The 15,936-nt window shown below is 45.9% G+C and overlaps 1 protein-coding gene across 2 annotated transcripts in view; it reads left to right on the forward strand.

The window, feature by feature from the left end:
- CLSPN (claspin) overlaps positions 1–15,936 on the forward strand; it is a 70,211-nt gene that overhangs the window by 6,748 nt on the left and 47,527 nt on the right. For both annotated transcript variants that reach the window (XM_070763868.1, XM_070763869.1), the window contains exons 3-7: positions 928–1,316; positions 3,016–3,171; positions 5,449–5,526; positions 5,710–5,782; positions 6,657–6,765. In XM_070763868.1, coding sequence (XP_070619969.1) covers positions 928–1,316; positions 3,016–3,171; positions 5,449–5,526; positions 5,710–5,782; positions 6,657–6,765 — 805 coding nt within the window. The remainder of the gene's footprint in view (positions 1–927; positions 1,317–3,015; positions 3,172–5,448; positions 5,527–5,709; positions 5,783–6,656; positions 6,766–15,936) is intronic.

Raw genomic sequence — 15,936 nt, forward strand, 5'->3', positions numbered from 1 at the left:
TCACTGTATCATTCTTCTGTAACCTCTGGATAAAATACCTTTAGTCAGTCTATGCAGAAGGCATGCTAGGGACCCAATCAGTCAAAGGATTTCAACTGGCAGGATCTACGTGGAAAGAGGGCCTTTTCTGCTGCTGCCTCTGCTTTGTGGAACATCTTGCCCTCAAAGGCGAGAAAAGCTCCCCAATCTCTTGGCCATCTGCAAAGGGGTCAGAATTTGACTGCGAGCCTTGCATGGAGGACACAGCGGCCCACAGACCTACAGGGTCATCATGTAAAATGTAAAAACAGTGTTATTCATTTAAAAAAAAAAATATCTTAAACTATTCAATTTTTAATGTTGTATTATTTTGGTTAAATTGTATACAGTGTTCCCTCGCTTTTCGCGGGGGATCCGTTCCGAGACCGCCCGCGAAAGTTGAATTTCCGCGAAGTAGAGATGCGGAAGTAAATACACTATTTTTGGCTATGAAAAGTATCACAAGCCTTCCCTTAACACTTTAAACCCCTAAATTGCAATTTTCCATTCCCTTAGCAACCATTCAGATTATTACTCACCATGTTTATTTATTAAAGTTTATTTAAAAAAATATTTATTAAAGGCAGACAAAAATTTGGCGATGACATATGACGTCATCGGGTGGGAAAAACCATGGTATAGGGAAAAACCCCGCAAAGTATTTTTTAATTAATATTTTTGAAAAACCGTGGTATAGACTTTCCGCGAAGTTCGAACCCGCGGAAATCAAGGGAACACTACTGCCCAAAACCCCTCTCTAAAGTTGAAAAGTAGAAAACATAGAATAAAAATAAACAAGTAAATACTGTATTGCAAACGTTATTAGTTGATTGTGTGAAACGACAAACTCGATTTAAACAGACTGGTTTGCATGTAAGTGAACATGGTGTTGTCATGTATTTGGGGCAGATTCAGATGAAGAGATTTGCACGCGTAAGAGAATCAAATGCAGGAGGGTGCTTGCTGACAGCAATAGTGAAGGAGAAGACGGCGGCCCCGAGGAACTGAAGGTTGCAGCTAGCAATGTGGAAAGCACCAAGGAGAAATATAATTGGCTGGCTGTCCAGGGAAACAAAGACCACAACCTCTGCTACCAGGCTGGGGTGAACAGTGATGACAGCGACGCTGAGACCCTGTTGCCACAACTTCAACTGGGGAACCCTGAGAGGGAAGAGAAGAGCCTGAACAGGAAAGAAATGAAAGAAAAGAGCAGCTCAAGGAAGAGGAAGAGGAAGGAAGAGAAGAAGAGGAAGGCCACAAGGCAAGCAAGAAAAAAGGAAAAGGCAGAGGAAGAAAAGGTATTTATTTATTTATTCATTTGTCCAAATACATAGGAAGTAATACCCTGTTTCCCCGATAGTAAGACACCCCCGATTGTAAGACGTATCGGGGGTTTCAGGGGGGTCGGCTAATATAAGCCGTACCCCGAAAGTAAGACATATGTCTTACTTTCGGGGAAACACGGGGGTATTGCCGCCTCCCTCTCATCTAGCTGGACCTGGAGAGCGAGAAGGCGGCGAGGGCGAGGAAGGCGCTTGGGAGCGGCGCGGCGGGGAAAGCAGCGGGGGCGGGGGCCGCCTCCCTCCCTCCTTCCTTCCCAGCTGGCAGCGCACTCCAGGCCTCGCCAGCTGGCCGGCTCCCTCCCCGTCTGTCTATGTCTTTTTCTGACTCCAGCGCGCACCGTTTTTTCCAATATAAGACATACCCCGAAAGTAAGACATAGTGGGGCTTTTGGGGATAAAAAGAAAGTAAGACACTGTCTTACTTTCGGGGAAACACGGTATATATAAGGGTAAAGTGAACTTAGAGGAGAGGATATATGAAAGAAAGAAAATATATATGATAAGTGAGAGAAAGGAAAGACAATTGGACAGGGGGCGAAAGGCACACCAGTGCACTTATGTACGCCCCTTACTGGCCTCTTAGGAACCTGGAGAGGTCAATCGTGGAGAGTCTAAGGGAGAAGTGTTGGGGGTTAGGGGTTGACACAATTGAGTCCGGTAATGAGTTCCACGCTTCGATAACTCGATTGTTGAAATCATATTTTTTACAGTCAAGTTTGGAGCGGTTTGTATTAAGTTTGAATCTGTTGCGGGCTCTTGTGTTGTTGCGGTTGAAGCTGAAGTAGTCATTGACCGGTAGGACGTTGCAGCATATGATCTTGTGGGCAATACTCAAATCATGTAGTTCTAGGCTTTCTAGGCCCAGGATTGTTAGTCTATTTTCGTAGGATATTCTGTTTCGAGTGGAGGAGTGAAGGGCTCTTCTGGTGAAATATCTTTGGACATATGATGGGGAGTAAGACAATGGCTGAGTACTGTAGCATTATTTTGTAGCATCCAACATGATCCACAATACACCAGACCAAACTGATGCAAACAATGAGCATCCGTTTAATGAGTTGTCTCTCTTGGCTCGTGTTTCTAAACGAGTCATATTTTACTCTTTGTAAAGTGGTCAATCGTTTATTGCAGATGTTCCTTTCTGTTTACAAAAGTAACAACTGCCAACGACTGCATTGCACATAGAAACATGAAAAACACTTTAACACAGTTTTTCCCCAAACATGAAACAATTCAGCCTATGCAATTGATTGAAAGCCTGATCGCACTGCTTGTGAATCCCCTGTGACATAGTGCATGAGAAATGATTGAAAAGAGACTGAGACTTGGGTGGATCGAATGGGCAGGTTGTCTAATTTGTTTGGCATCTGATTAGGGGTGGAAGTGGAATGATTCATTGTTCCAGTGTAACCGTTTATAAAGGTTTGTGGTATTTTCTCTCTTGCTGGCCTCCCCAACCTAGTTTTTAGTAGTGGGTTCTACTTGCGTAACTGTCTGAGGACTTCTAAGTCAACAGATCTGAAAGATGTGAAGCTAGGAATTACAGGCTAGGAAGTTCCGTCTAGGTGGGGCAGGGCACAGGTTTGGAAAAACTTCATTTGTGGATTTGAATCTCTTCGCTGGGATTCCTATGTTTTGTTTCCATTGTTCTTAGCGTGGTGAAGACACTCCTTTTGATGACAGTGGCTGTTTGCTGACAGATAAAGAGCTCTTTGACAATGGCCTGGAAGAGGAGGAAGGGGGTGGCTCTCCTTTTCACACTGGAAATTGGTCAAATACTGCAGACAAAGTGAAAACAAAAAAACGAAAGGTGAGTTGCATCAAGGTGGTTGTATTACAGTGATCCCCCGCTCGTTGCGAGGGTTCCGTTCCAGGACCCCCCGCAACGAGCGGGTTTTCGCGAAGTAGTGCTGCGGAAGTAAAAACACCATCTGCGCATGTGCAGATGGTGTTTTTACTCCCGCAGCGCTAGCGAGGAGCCGAAGATTGGGGGCGGCGCGGCTGTTTTAAAATGTCGCCGCCGGCATGGAGGGCTTCCTAGCAGCCCCCCAAACCCGGGTTGGGGGTCCGGGGGGTGCTGGTAAGCCCCCCATGCCGGCGGCAACATTTTAAAACAGCCGCACCGCGCTGGCTGTCGGCGCTTTCGAGCTGAGTCCCGGAGCGAATTCGCTCCGGGACTCAGCTCCAAAGCGCCGACAGCCAGCGCCAGCGAACGGCTTCTCCGCGCTGGCTGTCGCCGCTTTCGAGCTGAGTCCCGGAGCGAATTCGCTCCGGGACTCAGCTCCAAAGCGCCGAAAGCCAGCGCCAGCGAACGGCTTCTCCGCGCTGGCTGTCGCCGCTTTCGAGCTGAGTCCCGGAGCGAATTCGCTCCGGGACTCAGCTCAAAAGCGCCGACAGCCAGCGCCAGCGAACGGCTTCTCCGCGCTGGCTGTCGCCGCTTTCGAGCTGAGTCCCAGAGCGAATTCGCTCCGGGACTCAGCTCCAAAGCGCCGACAGCCAGCGCCAGCGAACGGCTTCTCTGCGCTGGCTGTCGCCGCTTTCGAGCTGAGTCCCGGAGCGAATTCGCTTCAGGACTCAGCTCGAAAGCGGCGAGAATGAACGGCGTGGGCGGGCGGCAGCGAGGAGTTTGCGTGGGCGGTGGGGAAACTCCTTGCTGATGCCCGCTGCTCGCCCTCCCGCCAGCAAGAGGGGGAAGACCCAGGGAAGCCGCCCAGCAGCTGATCTGCCGGGCGCCATCTACGCATGCGTGCCCATAGAAAAAAAGGGCACACATGCGCAGATGGTGTTTTGACTTCCGGGTTGAAAAATCGCAAATTACCCTGTTCGCAATGGTCGGGGATGCAATAACCGGGGTATTACTGTATTGTTATTGTTATTAGTATCTACAAATGTATCAGAGCGGCCAGTTATTTCTAGTTTTTGAGTCTAGAATTATTATTATTATTATTATTATTATTATCATCATGATCATTATTTATTAGATTTGTATGCCGCCCCTCTCCGTAGAATGTCCAAATCAGCTTGTGTCCAGTTAATTATACCAGCCGTGTATCTTATGATTGGTATTGCCCAGATATTCATGGTCTTGATAGTGTTTCTATTATTATTATTATTATTATTATTATTATTATTATTATTATTATTATTATTCCTTTTATTCATTAAACATGAAACTCAGTCAACTGAACATTTTAAAAAGTCTCACAAATACCACTGACTGGTGCTAATGGTTGATATAGGTTGCCCCCAGCGTCCTAGGTATCAACTAAGTACCTTCTTAAAATATATGATGTTCCGAGTACTGCAGTTTTTTGCAGTTCCGCTGGTGTTATTGCAGGAAGCTGCAATTTCTTGATGTGTTTTGTGAAATTCTTGGACATGGCGCTGAGTGCCCCGATGACAATTGGTATCACTTACACGTTTCATCCATAGCCCTGTAGTTTCAATGGCCAGGTTGCGATATTTTGTAATTTTTTCAGTTCTTTTTCTTTGACTCTGGCATCTTCTGGTCAGCAATATCAATAAAGAGTTTGCCTCGACCCTCAACAACCGTGATATATGGCATGTTGTGCTCCAATTGGCAAACTGTCTGCATTCAAAAGTTTATTATTATTATGGGGGAAAGATCAAAAGCAACATGAGAAAATATTATTTTACTGAAAGAGTAGTAGATCCTTGGAACAAACTTCCAGCAGACGTGGTAGATAAATCCACAGTAACTGAATTTAAACATGCCTGGGATAAACATATATCCATCCTAAGATAAAATACAGAAAATAGTATAAGGGCAGACTAGATGGACCACGAGGTCTTTTTCTGCCGTCAGACTTCTATGTTTCTATTCATCACACAGCCAGATCTCTAGAGAGGATTTGGCATTTTTATTCACATCATCATCATCATCATCATCATTATTATCAGGCTGTGGGACCTGTTTAGGTAAAAAAAAAACCCAGAATCCCTAACCAAAAGACAATTTGACTATGTTGGAGTAATTTGTATTTTTTGTCCTTCGGCTCCCATAAGATCTCATGAAGTCCCTCAAGTATGATATGAAACTTAACATTCCCTTTTTGGTTCCAAACAGTTGTTTTTAGAGAGTGAAGATTACAAACATGTGATGGATGAAAATGAGGACCCGCTTTTAAAAGAATCTAGGAAAAGAGTAAGTACCCACCCGCCCACCCCCGACTTAAATTTGGCTTTATTTTCTTCCCAGTTTTTGTTTAACTTAAGTAGAGATTTGTATGGCAGCATATCTGTCTTCTGTCCATCTGATTTTTAATTACATTTTACAATATGTTCTTGAAAGAGTTGCGTATTCCAAGATTTTCCTTCCTTTATTTAGAAGCTGAAACCAGCCAGGTTAACGAAAAAAGAAAACCGGCACCTACATAGTGAGAGCCAGCGACTTGTTAGAGGTATAAAAAAAATACTTGTAAAACACCCCAGGGGCAATTATCATACACCACTATAATTATGTGCCCCCCCCCGCCCATAAAGTGCTCTACTGTCAAGTCATTTGTGTAATTTACCTAAGAAAACACATCAAACTAATTCTTAGAGCAAGGTCATAAGTCAAGGCTTATCTTTAATCTGCTGAGCATTTATGCTGAAAATCAGCTTCATAATTTTGGGTACTCTTGCATTTTTGTTAAATTACCATAAGTTATGACAGTGTTTCCCAACCGTGGCAACTTGAAGATACAGTGGTACCTCGTGATACGAACCCCTCGTGATATGAACCCGGGGTTCGGAAAATTGTTGCCTCTTCTTACGAACTTTTTTCGGCTTACAAATCCACTGCAGATCGCAAAATGGCGCCTTTTAAAACAGCCGGGGGGCTTCTTGGCTTTTCGGGTTCGGGAGGCTGCCGAGAAGCGCCGCCACCTGTCTGTCGCCTTCTGAAACAGCTGGGGGGCTTCTCGGCGTTCTCCTGAACTCCGAACCCCGGAAGTTCGGGTTCAGGTTCGGGTTCCGAAGGCTGCCGAGAAGCGCCCGGCTGTTTCAGAAGGTGACAGCCGGGTGCTGCCGCCTGGCGGAGCACTGTTTTTGCAATCGGCAGCAGCGTTTTCGGCGGATCTGGAGGCTGGAAAGGAGGTGGGGAATCCCAATAGGGAATTCCATGGGCGGAGCTTTGACGTCACGAAGACGTCCTTCCTGGAGGGTTCTGGGAGTTGAAGTCCAGATGTCTTCAAGTTGCCAAGGTTGGGAAACACTGAGTTATGATACAGTAATAATGCAATTAATGGTGTGCTTGGGTTGACTTTCTTCTAATTTTTTTTTTTATGATAGAAACTGCAATGACATTACCTTATCACCTGCCAGAGGCCAAAAGTGTGCAGGAATTCTTCAAGCATAAACCTCGTCCTTCTTTCCAAGGAAGTGCAATGACTTTGTTGAAGTAAGTCCAATTTCCTTTTATTCATATTCTTTTAACTTCTCAACATTCTTTTTCTGATACGTAAGTTTCAATTGGATGCACGATCCAGCTTCTAAAAATATATATTTCTACATTTCGTGGGTATGAAAATATGCTTGCTGCAATTTCAAAAATCGAAGGGATGTCTCTGAAAAATATTATAAATGTCAAGAATTGAGTTTTGCTGTCTGTCCTGGCTTTTTGGCTTAACAGAAACATCCCAAGAATGCTATATAAAATAAGCAAATATACATAGTTTTTTTAATTTGAGAAGCTTTCTCAATGTTCTTTGTTTTCCTTGGATAAAACTGGATAAACTTGAAGAATTCCTTTAATTCAAAGTCCTCGGTTTGTCCTTGTCCTTTTAAAGTAATGTGCTATATAATGCTGTTATAACATTTTCTTTATTTTTAATACCTTTCAAAATTTTGTTAAATTACCATAAGTTATGATACGGTAATAATGCAACTAATGGTGTGCTTGGGTTGACTTTCTTCTAATTTTTTTAATGATAGAAACTGCAATGATACTAAATTTCAAAATTTACTGGGGTTTGACTGTTTCTTAATTCTAATGATTGTTACTCAAACTATAGTGAGTACGTAAGTTCAGAATAACTGTTTCCCAAATTAGTGTGTTATACAGGGGTCTCCAAACTTGGGAACTTTAAGACTTGTGGACTTTAACTCTCAGAATTCTCCAGCCAGCATAGCTGGTGTTATGGAGTCTTTGGAGAGGGGCGGCATACAAATAGAAACATAGAAACATAGAAGTCTGACGGCAGAAAAAGACCTCATGGTCCATCTAGTCTGCCCTTATACTATTTTCTGTATTTTATCTTAGGATGGATATATGTTTATCCCAGGCATGTTTAAATTCAGTTACTGTGGATTTATCTACCACATCTGCTGGAAGTTTGTTCCAAGGATCTACTACTCTTTCAGTAAAATAATATTTTCTCATGTTGCTTTTGATCTTTCCCCCAACTAACTTCAGATTGTGTCCCCTTGTTCTTGTGTTCACTTTCCTATTAAAAACACTTCCCTCCTGGACCTTATTTAACCCTTTAGTATATTTAAATGTTTCGATCATGTCCCCCCTTTTCCTTCTGTCCTCCAGACTATACAGATGGAGTTCATGAAGTCTTTCCTGATACGTTTTATGCTTAAGACCTTCCACCATTCTTGTAGCCCGTCTTTGGACCCGTTCAATTTTGTCAATATCTTTTTGTGGGTGAGGTCTCCAGAACTGAACACAGTATTCCAAATGTGGTCTCACCAGCATTCTATACAGTGGGATCATAATCTCCCTCTTCCTGCTTGTTATACCTCTAGCTATGCAGCCAAGCATCCTACTTGCTTTCCCTACCGCCTGACTGCACTGTTCACCCATTTTGAGACTGTCAGAAATCACTACCCCTAAATCCTTTTCTTTTGAAGTATTTGCCAACACTGAACTGCCAATACAATACTCAGATTGAGGATTCCTTTTCCCCAAGTGCATTATTTTACATTTGGAAACATTAAACTGCAGTTTCCATTGCTTAGACCATTTATCTAGTAAAGCTAAATCATTTACCATATTACAGACGCCTCCAGGAATATCAACCCTATTGCACACTTTAGAGTCATCGGCAAATAGGCAAACCTTCCCTACCAGCAAACCTTCCCTACCAAATCTAATAAATAATAATAATGTATGAAAATCTTCCCATTTAGAGTATGCTTTTATTTATAATTGTTACTTAATCTGAGCTAGAAAGTTTTACTATGTTACGGTGAACTGATTTCTGCATGTTGCAGTAAAATATGAGTCTTTTAGAATATGTTCTGCACCCAGGTGGACAATTCCTGTTGCTGCTTCATAGATTATGAAGTGTAATTTTGTCAAAAATATTGTATAAACATATTAAGATTGGATTGGATTTGGAGGCTGCTTGATACCAGAATGCTGCTGGAGCAAGTTACAATTTTGTAAAACAAACCAAGAAAAAGGAACGAGAGCATCTCAATAACAATATCTCACAAAGTAAAACACTAATTGGGCTCCACAATCGCCCTACATTGGGAGAACAACTATACTGTATTTTTAAAGATCTCTGGACATTATTAGGGTGTAAACGATGTGAATGGGGGGGGGGCATAATTACAGAAAGCATCACCTCTATCTGACTTTTCCAGACAGATAAAAACCATGAGAGATAACAATTCCTCAAAAAACTGTTCCATATGCCATGAAGGTCTTTATGGATGATAACCATAACTTCAGATCGTGCAGAATGCAGCTGCGAGAGCAATCATGGGCTTTCCCAAAAATGCCCATGTAACACCAACACTCCGCAGTCTGCATTGGTTGCCGATCAATTTCCGCTCACAATTCAAAGTGTTGGTCATCACCTATGAAGCCCTTCATGGCACCGGACCAGGGTATCTACGAGACCGCCTTCTGCCGCACGAATCCCAGCGACCGGTTAGGTTCCACAGAGTGGGCCTTCTCCGGGTCCCGTCAACAAAACAATGTCATTTGGCGGGCCTCAGGGGAAGAGCCTTCTCTGTGGTGACCCCGGCCCTCTGGAACCAACTCCCCCTGTAGATTAGAATTGCCCCCCCCCTCCTCGCCTTTCGTAAGCTCCTTAAAACCCACCTCTGCCGTCAGGCATGGGGGAACTGAGATATTCTTTCCCCCTAGGCCTTTACAATTTATGCATGGTATGCTTGTTTGTATGTATGTTTGGTTTTACAAATAAGGGTTTTTTAATTGTTTTAGTATTAGATTTACATGCTGTTTTGTACTACTGTTGTTAGCCGCCCCGAGTCTACGGAGAGGGGCGGCATACAAATCAAACAAACAAACAAACCAGCATTTTAATATGAAAATATAACCAGGGCAGGTCATGGAGCATTGAAGTTAATCCTTATGGGTAAACCACATAGGAAACATCATTAGATGAGCTAAATCAATTTTATTGTAAGGCTATCAGAATCTTGCAAATTTGAAGGTACAAACTTTTAACCTTCTGATTCATTATGGTGCATCCTTCCTAACTTTTTTGGTGTGACTGTTAAGCCCTTGGGGGTTCCCCTTTCTGTTGTCCAGTCGTCTGCTAGGCAGCATCTCTTTCCCTCATCCCCCAAGATCCATCCACACATTTCATTACAATATTAACATTAGCTGTGGTACTGCGTTCTGCACCAGCTGGAGCTTCCGAGTGGTTTTCAAGGCGAGACTCATGGAGAGCACATTGCAATACAGTGTTCCCTCGATTTTCGCGGGTTCGAACTTCGCGAAAAGTCTATACCACGGTTTTTCAAAAATATTAATTAAAAAATACTTTGCGGTTTTTCCCCCTATACCACGGTTTTTCCTGCCCGATGATGTCATATATCATCACCAAACTTTCGTCCACTTCTCCGTACTGAAGGAGCGGGTCCAGCAGTCACATGGGTTGCTCATGTCCAATCCGGTGGAACTGAGCCTAGTATTAAAAAAGCTTGCCGGATCCGCCCCTTCCCCAGAATTCGCTCAGTTCGCATATCCTGCGGTTGTATTGTGATAGCTCGTTCAACATTCTAACACCTTCCCTTCGATCTTTCCTTCAAAAAGTAGTAAGATTTATTGTCTTTATTCATTTACTTGCACTAATTGCGCCAGCCGTTTAAAAGAAAAAAATAAAAAAAATAAAGCGGCTCGGCTTTTTTCCTTGGGAGAAGTTGCGGTTTCGTTTTCCCCCGGCGGTTTTTGCCGGTTACGATTCCTGCGGCCGCTTGTGGATTCCTCTAATCCTTTGGCCTGGAGGTCCTGGTGCAAGTATTTATATATTGAATTATTGATTATTTATTGTATACAAAATATTTAAGGGCTTAAGAAATACCTCCTGCGGAGTGAGACGCCTTCTAGTCTCCTGGACTTAGTCGATCGCTTCCCCTTTAAGTATTTACGGGGCGATTTTTTCGGCGCGAAGGCCTTCGCGCCCTTTTTAAATCTAGGCCTCTCGCGTTGGCCTCCTGCCAGCCCCGTAGGCCTCAGTCCACCGCGTGGATCCCGGAGCGGGCCTTGGGGGTCCCAGGCTAAATTCTCCACCGGCTAAGCCTCCAACCAGAGTGCCTTGGTTTACTTAATTACAAAGTTTAGGGAGGCTGGCCCCGCTGGATTTGGGGGCACGAACTCTGGGTTTGCCCAGATTGTCCTCAAGTTTCAGCAGCTTCGAGGCCTCGAAGCAGGATCCATTCCTCTTGGGAAGTCCTTGAAATTCTTCTCCTTATTATTCAGTTATTGGCTCAGCCTTGTCTTCTGTTAATTGTCAGACTATGGCTACTTTTCCCAAGAGAGGCACAACTAAAGGTCCCAGAGAGGCCAGGCCTACAGGCGATGAAATTACTAGTATCCCCCAGGCCTCTTCCTCCTCTTCTCCAGGGGCCCGCCCCTCGACCAAGGTCACCAGGGCCGAGAAGAGAAGGGACCTAGCCCTACAAAAAATCCATGACAAATCAGCAAAACGTTTGAAAGTGCAGGCCCAAGTAATCAGTAGTCAAGACCCCCCAGAGGCTTCTAGTCTACCTCCTTCTGGGGTCCCTGTGTTATCTCTGGATGAGCCAAACCTAGACAGACCCCAACCTAACCTATGGGGCATAGGTCCAGAGGAACCAGATATTATTGAAGATTCCCCCCAGCCAGGATCTTCCCAGGCCTTTAGGAATTCTTCTGCCATTCCTGCTGATATTTCCAGTTTACCTCCTGAGTTCCAGTCTATATTTGCTGTGCTGTCCAAAGCCATTGATGCCAAACTCTCCACCATCAATGAGCCTCCCTTACCTCTTCCTCCTTCTCGCTCCTCCCGCCCCTTGGGTTCTTCCCCAGCGGTCAGAGCTCCTATTCAGGATGATTCAGATTCCTCCCAGGATGAATATGAGGATATAGAGGATGATGAGGATGCTTTTCAAGGCTTATCAGATGATGAGGAATCCCAAATAAAGGTTCCTCCTCCAATTACTATTTTTCCCTCTCAATTATTCAAATCTCTCCTCCTCAAAGCTAGAATTTCTACGGGATTAGCGGCCCAGGAGAAACAATCCTCCACTTCCACTGATCCCCCAGAGGAGAATTTACCTTACTTCACAGAGGAACAGGAGGATAACGAGGTAATTCCTATGCCTAAATTGTTTAAAGATGCCTTACTCAAACAGTGGGAATTTCCAGCATCTGGCCTTAATCCCTCCACCAAGGATAGAAAGTTGTACAAACTTTCCTCTTCCTATGAAGAGCTTCTATCCTTTCCCAAACCAGATGAACCTGTCAAGATTCTTCACTCGGCAGCGGCTGTGCCAGGCGAGGCGGAGGAAGTCCTCCGCCCAGAGGACAAGCGCATTGAGCAAATGCTCAAAAGAGGATTCACCGCTGATTCCTGGGCCATTAAAAGTTCTGCAGCGGCTTCCTTTTTCTCCAGAGCCACGCTGCTGTGGCTTCGCCAACTTCAACAGCATATTCCTCCCGATGACTTGAGAGGTCAACAAGACTTCAACAAGGTCTTTGCAGCTGCCCAGTACGTGGCTGATGCCACCTTGCAATCTACTAGATTTTCTGCTAAGTCTATTGCAGCTTCTACAACGGCAAGAAGACTCCTATGGATTCGCCCTTGGCAAGCGGGAGTTCGCCAAAAGTGGCAGTTATCCCAGGGCCCCTTAAAGCGCGACCTTCTCTTCGGTGATCTTCTGGATCCACTCCTCACGGAGACCACGGACAAGAAGAAAGTTTTGGGTCCAACCACAAAAAAGGCTACCAAAACGCAGTCCTTTCGTCGCCCAGGGCGCCAGCAAGATCAAGCGGCTTCCTATCAGAGATCTCCAGGTCAGTATTCCCCCCGCTTTCGTTCCCAAGGTAGGAACTCCAGGGGTAGAGGTTTTCGCTTCCAAAGGGGAGCTTCCTCTAACAGGGCTTCAAAAAAACCTAGATGGTAATCTTACCTCCATTCCCATAGGGGGTCGCCTAGCTCATTTCGCCTCTAATTGGCGTCTCACCTCCAAGGACCCTTGGGTCATTGACACTGTTCAATCAGGCCTTCTTTTAGAATTTATTTCTCCTCCCCCTAAACGTTTTATTTCCTGCCCTTCTCCCAGGTCATCCTCAGATTGTAACCGTATGGAGGAGGCCATTTCTCATCTATTGTCCATCAGAGCCATTCAACCGGTCCCTTCCGATCAGAAGGGCCTAGGTTTTTACTCCATCCTATTTATGGTTCCAAAGTCCTCCGGAGGTTGGAGAGCTATTTTGGATTTAAAGAAACTAAACCTATTCATCAAATATAGGAAGTTTAAGATGCACTCCTTGTCTTCTATTTTGGCCGCCATTCATTCGGGAGATTTCATGGTCTCCTTAGACCTCACTGAGGCCTACCTTCACATTCCTATAGCCAAATGCCACAGAAAATTTTTACGTTTTTCCTTTCAAGGCAGGCATTTCCAGTATAGGGCGATGCCATTTGGCCTTTCCTCGGCCCCTCGAGTCTTTACAAAGCTCTTGGGGTCCCGGGCGGCCTATATCCGGGCGTCTCCCATCCACATTTTATGTTATCTTGATGATATTTTGATTCATGGGAACTCCCTAGAGAGAGTGAAAACAGACCTTTCGGTCACCATGTCAGTCCTTCAGGACCATGGATTTTCCATCAACTTTGATAAAAGTCACCTCCAACCTTCCACATCCATTTCTCACCTGGGATCCATTATTGATTCAGAATCCTCCCAGGTTTTTCTCTCTCCCGAGAGAAAACTCAGTATAGTGGAGTTAATTTCTAACATTTTATCTAATGCTTCAGTATCCATAGTTACTCTATCTTCCCTTTTGGGGAAGATGGTGTCATGCATAGGCATCATTCCCTGGGCTCGCCTTCATGCTAGGGAACTCCAGTGGCTCCTGTTGCCTTTTCAGAGATCGGGGCACAGCAACTCAAATCGACGCATTGTCATCCCACTGAGTGTTCGCAGATCCTTCAAGTGGTGGAAGTCTCCGGCCATGGACAAAGGATCCCCGTTCAGGTGCCCGGATCAATTTGTCATCACCACAGATGCCAGTCTATCGGGATGGGGCGCCCACGCCCAGGGGATGATAGCCCAGGGCACGTGGTCCCCGGAGGAAGCTTCCAGGCCAATCAATTGGCTAGAGTTAAGAGCCGTTTCCCTGGCTCTGAAGCATTTCTCTCCTCGCATCCCCAACCGGCACGTTCTCATTCTCACCGACAACATTGCCACAAAAAGCCATATCTGCAGACAGGGAGGCACGAGATCCAAGGCTCTCATGAGGGAGGCCCTCAAGTTGGGCCTTTGGGCGGAAAAACATCTGCAGTCGCTCCTAGCCGATCACATCTCGGGGAGTCTCAACGTCCAGGCGGATTGGCTATCCCGAGCAACGATAGACCCAGGAGAGTGGAACCTCCATCAAGACCTGTTCCATCAAATCACCCTCAGATTCGGCCTACCAATCCTGGATCTCTTCGCGACCAATGCGAACGCCCAACTCCCTCGCTTCTATTCCAGATTTCCATCCCCGGGAGCGGAAGCAATCAATGCCCTCCGGAGTCCATGGCCTCCAGGCCTACTCTACGCATTTCCTCCAATTCCAATCCTCCCGGACGTGATTCACAAGGTCCTCACCGAGAGGGCCCGAGTAATCATAATCGCCCCTCATTGGCCCCGCCGGCCCTGGTTCGCGGATCTCCAACAGCTGTCCGTCCAAGACCCTTGGCGACTCCCCGTTTCGGGGGATATGCTGCGGCAGGGGGCCTCTTTCCATCCAGACCCGGAGTGGTTCCACCTCACCGCCTGGCTGTTATCAGGAGAGATCTAGAACTGCGTGGTCATGACCCCGATTCAGTGGAGGTCATTTTAAAGGCCAGAAGGGGTTCGACCAATCGAATCTACGACCACACGTGGTCCAAGTTTCACCAGTGGTGTCTACAGGAAGGTCTCTCCCCTCTGTGCATCCCCATACACAGAATTATTTCCTTCCTTATGCAAGGCTTCCATAAAGGACTTTCCACCAGCACCCTCCGGCGTCATCTGGCAGCCATTTCATCTGTCCTAGGGGGTCCCCGCAGACAGCCTCTCCGATCCTTCCCTGAAGTTCAGGAATTCCTCAAGGGCATAGCCAATCTCAGACCTTCCAAGGTCCACAGGTATCCTTCCTGGGATTTGCCACGGGTTCTCCATTCCCTCACGCAGGCACCATACGAACCCCTAAAATCGGCGTCCCTCAGGTACCTATCCTTTAAGGTAGCATTCCTGGTGGCTATTACCTCTGCCCGACGCATTTCGGAGCTGGCTGCCCTCTCAATCAGGCAGGACCTTTGTCAATTCCATCAGGACAAGGTAGTCTTGCGACTGGACCCCACCTTCTTACCCAAGGTCAGTTCCATGTTCCACAGATCTCAGGATATTGTCCTACCTTCCTTCTGCCTCCAACGAGACCATCCCTTGGCAATTAGATGGCACACCCTGGATCTCACCAGAGCGCTGAGAATATATATCCAACGCACAGGACCCTTTCGGAGGTCAGAAGCACTCTTTGTAGCCTATCATCCCAGAGTCATGGGGGCCAAAGTGTCTTCAACAGTAATAGGCCGTTGGATCAGAGGGACTATATCTAAGGCCCATGAGTCGGCCTCCCTCTCAGTTCCAAGGAACATCACAGCGCATTCCACCAGGAGCGCAGCCACCTCGGCCGCTTGGGCGACTCAAGCCCCGTTGGAGGAGGTCTGCAAAGCAGCCACTTGGGCCTCGCCAAATTCCTTCATCAGGCACTACAAAATTGATTCTTACGCTTCAGCGGACGCTGCCTTCGGCAGAAGGGTACTCCAATCCGTTATCTCACACGATAGCAAGCTAATCCCACCCTAGGGACCATCTATTGGGTATGTCCCATGTGACTGCTGGACCCGCTCCTTCAGTACGGAGAATAGGCGTTGATTGCTTACCTGAACGCCTCTTCTCGTACGGTGAGCGGGTACAGCAGTCACTTCCCGCCCTTATATGTGTCTTCTTTACCTTTCTATATCTTTCTTCCTCTAACAATGAGAGTTGAACACTAAAGAGCTTCACAACTGAGCCTAGTCTATGGATTCGCGAATTCTGGGGAAGGGGCGGATCCGGCAAGCTTTTTTAA

Source organism: Erythrolamprus reginae, chromosome 11 (genome assembly GCF_031021105.1).
Source record: "Erythrolamprus reginae isolate rEryReg1 chromosome 11, rEryReg1.hap1, whole genome shotgun sequence".
NCBI lineage: Eukaryota > Metazoa > Chordata > Lepidosauria > Squamata > Dipsadidae > Erythrolamprus > Erythrolamprus reginae.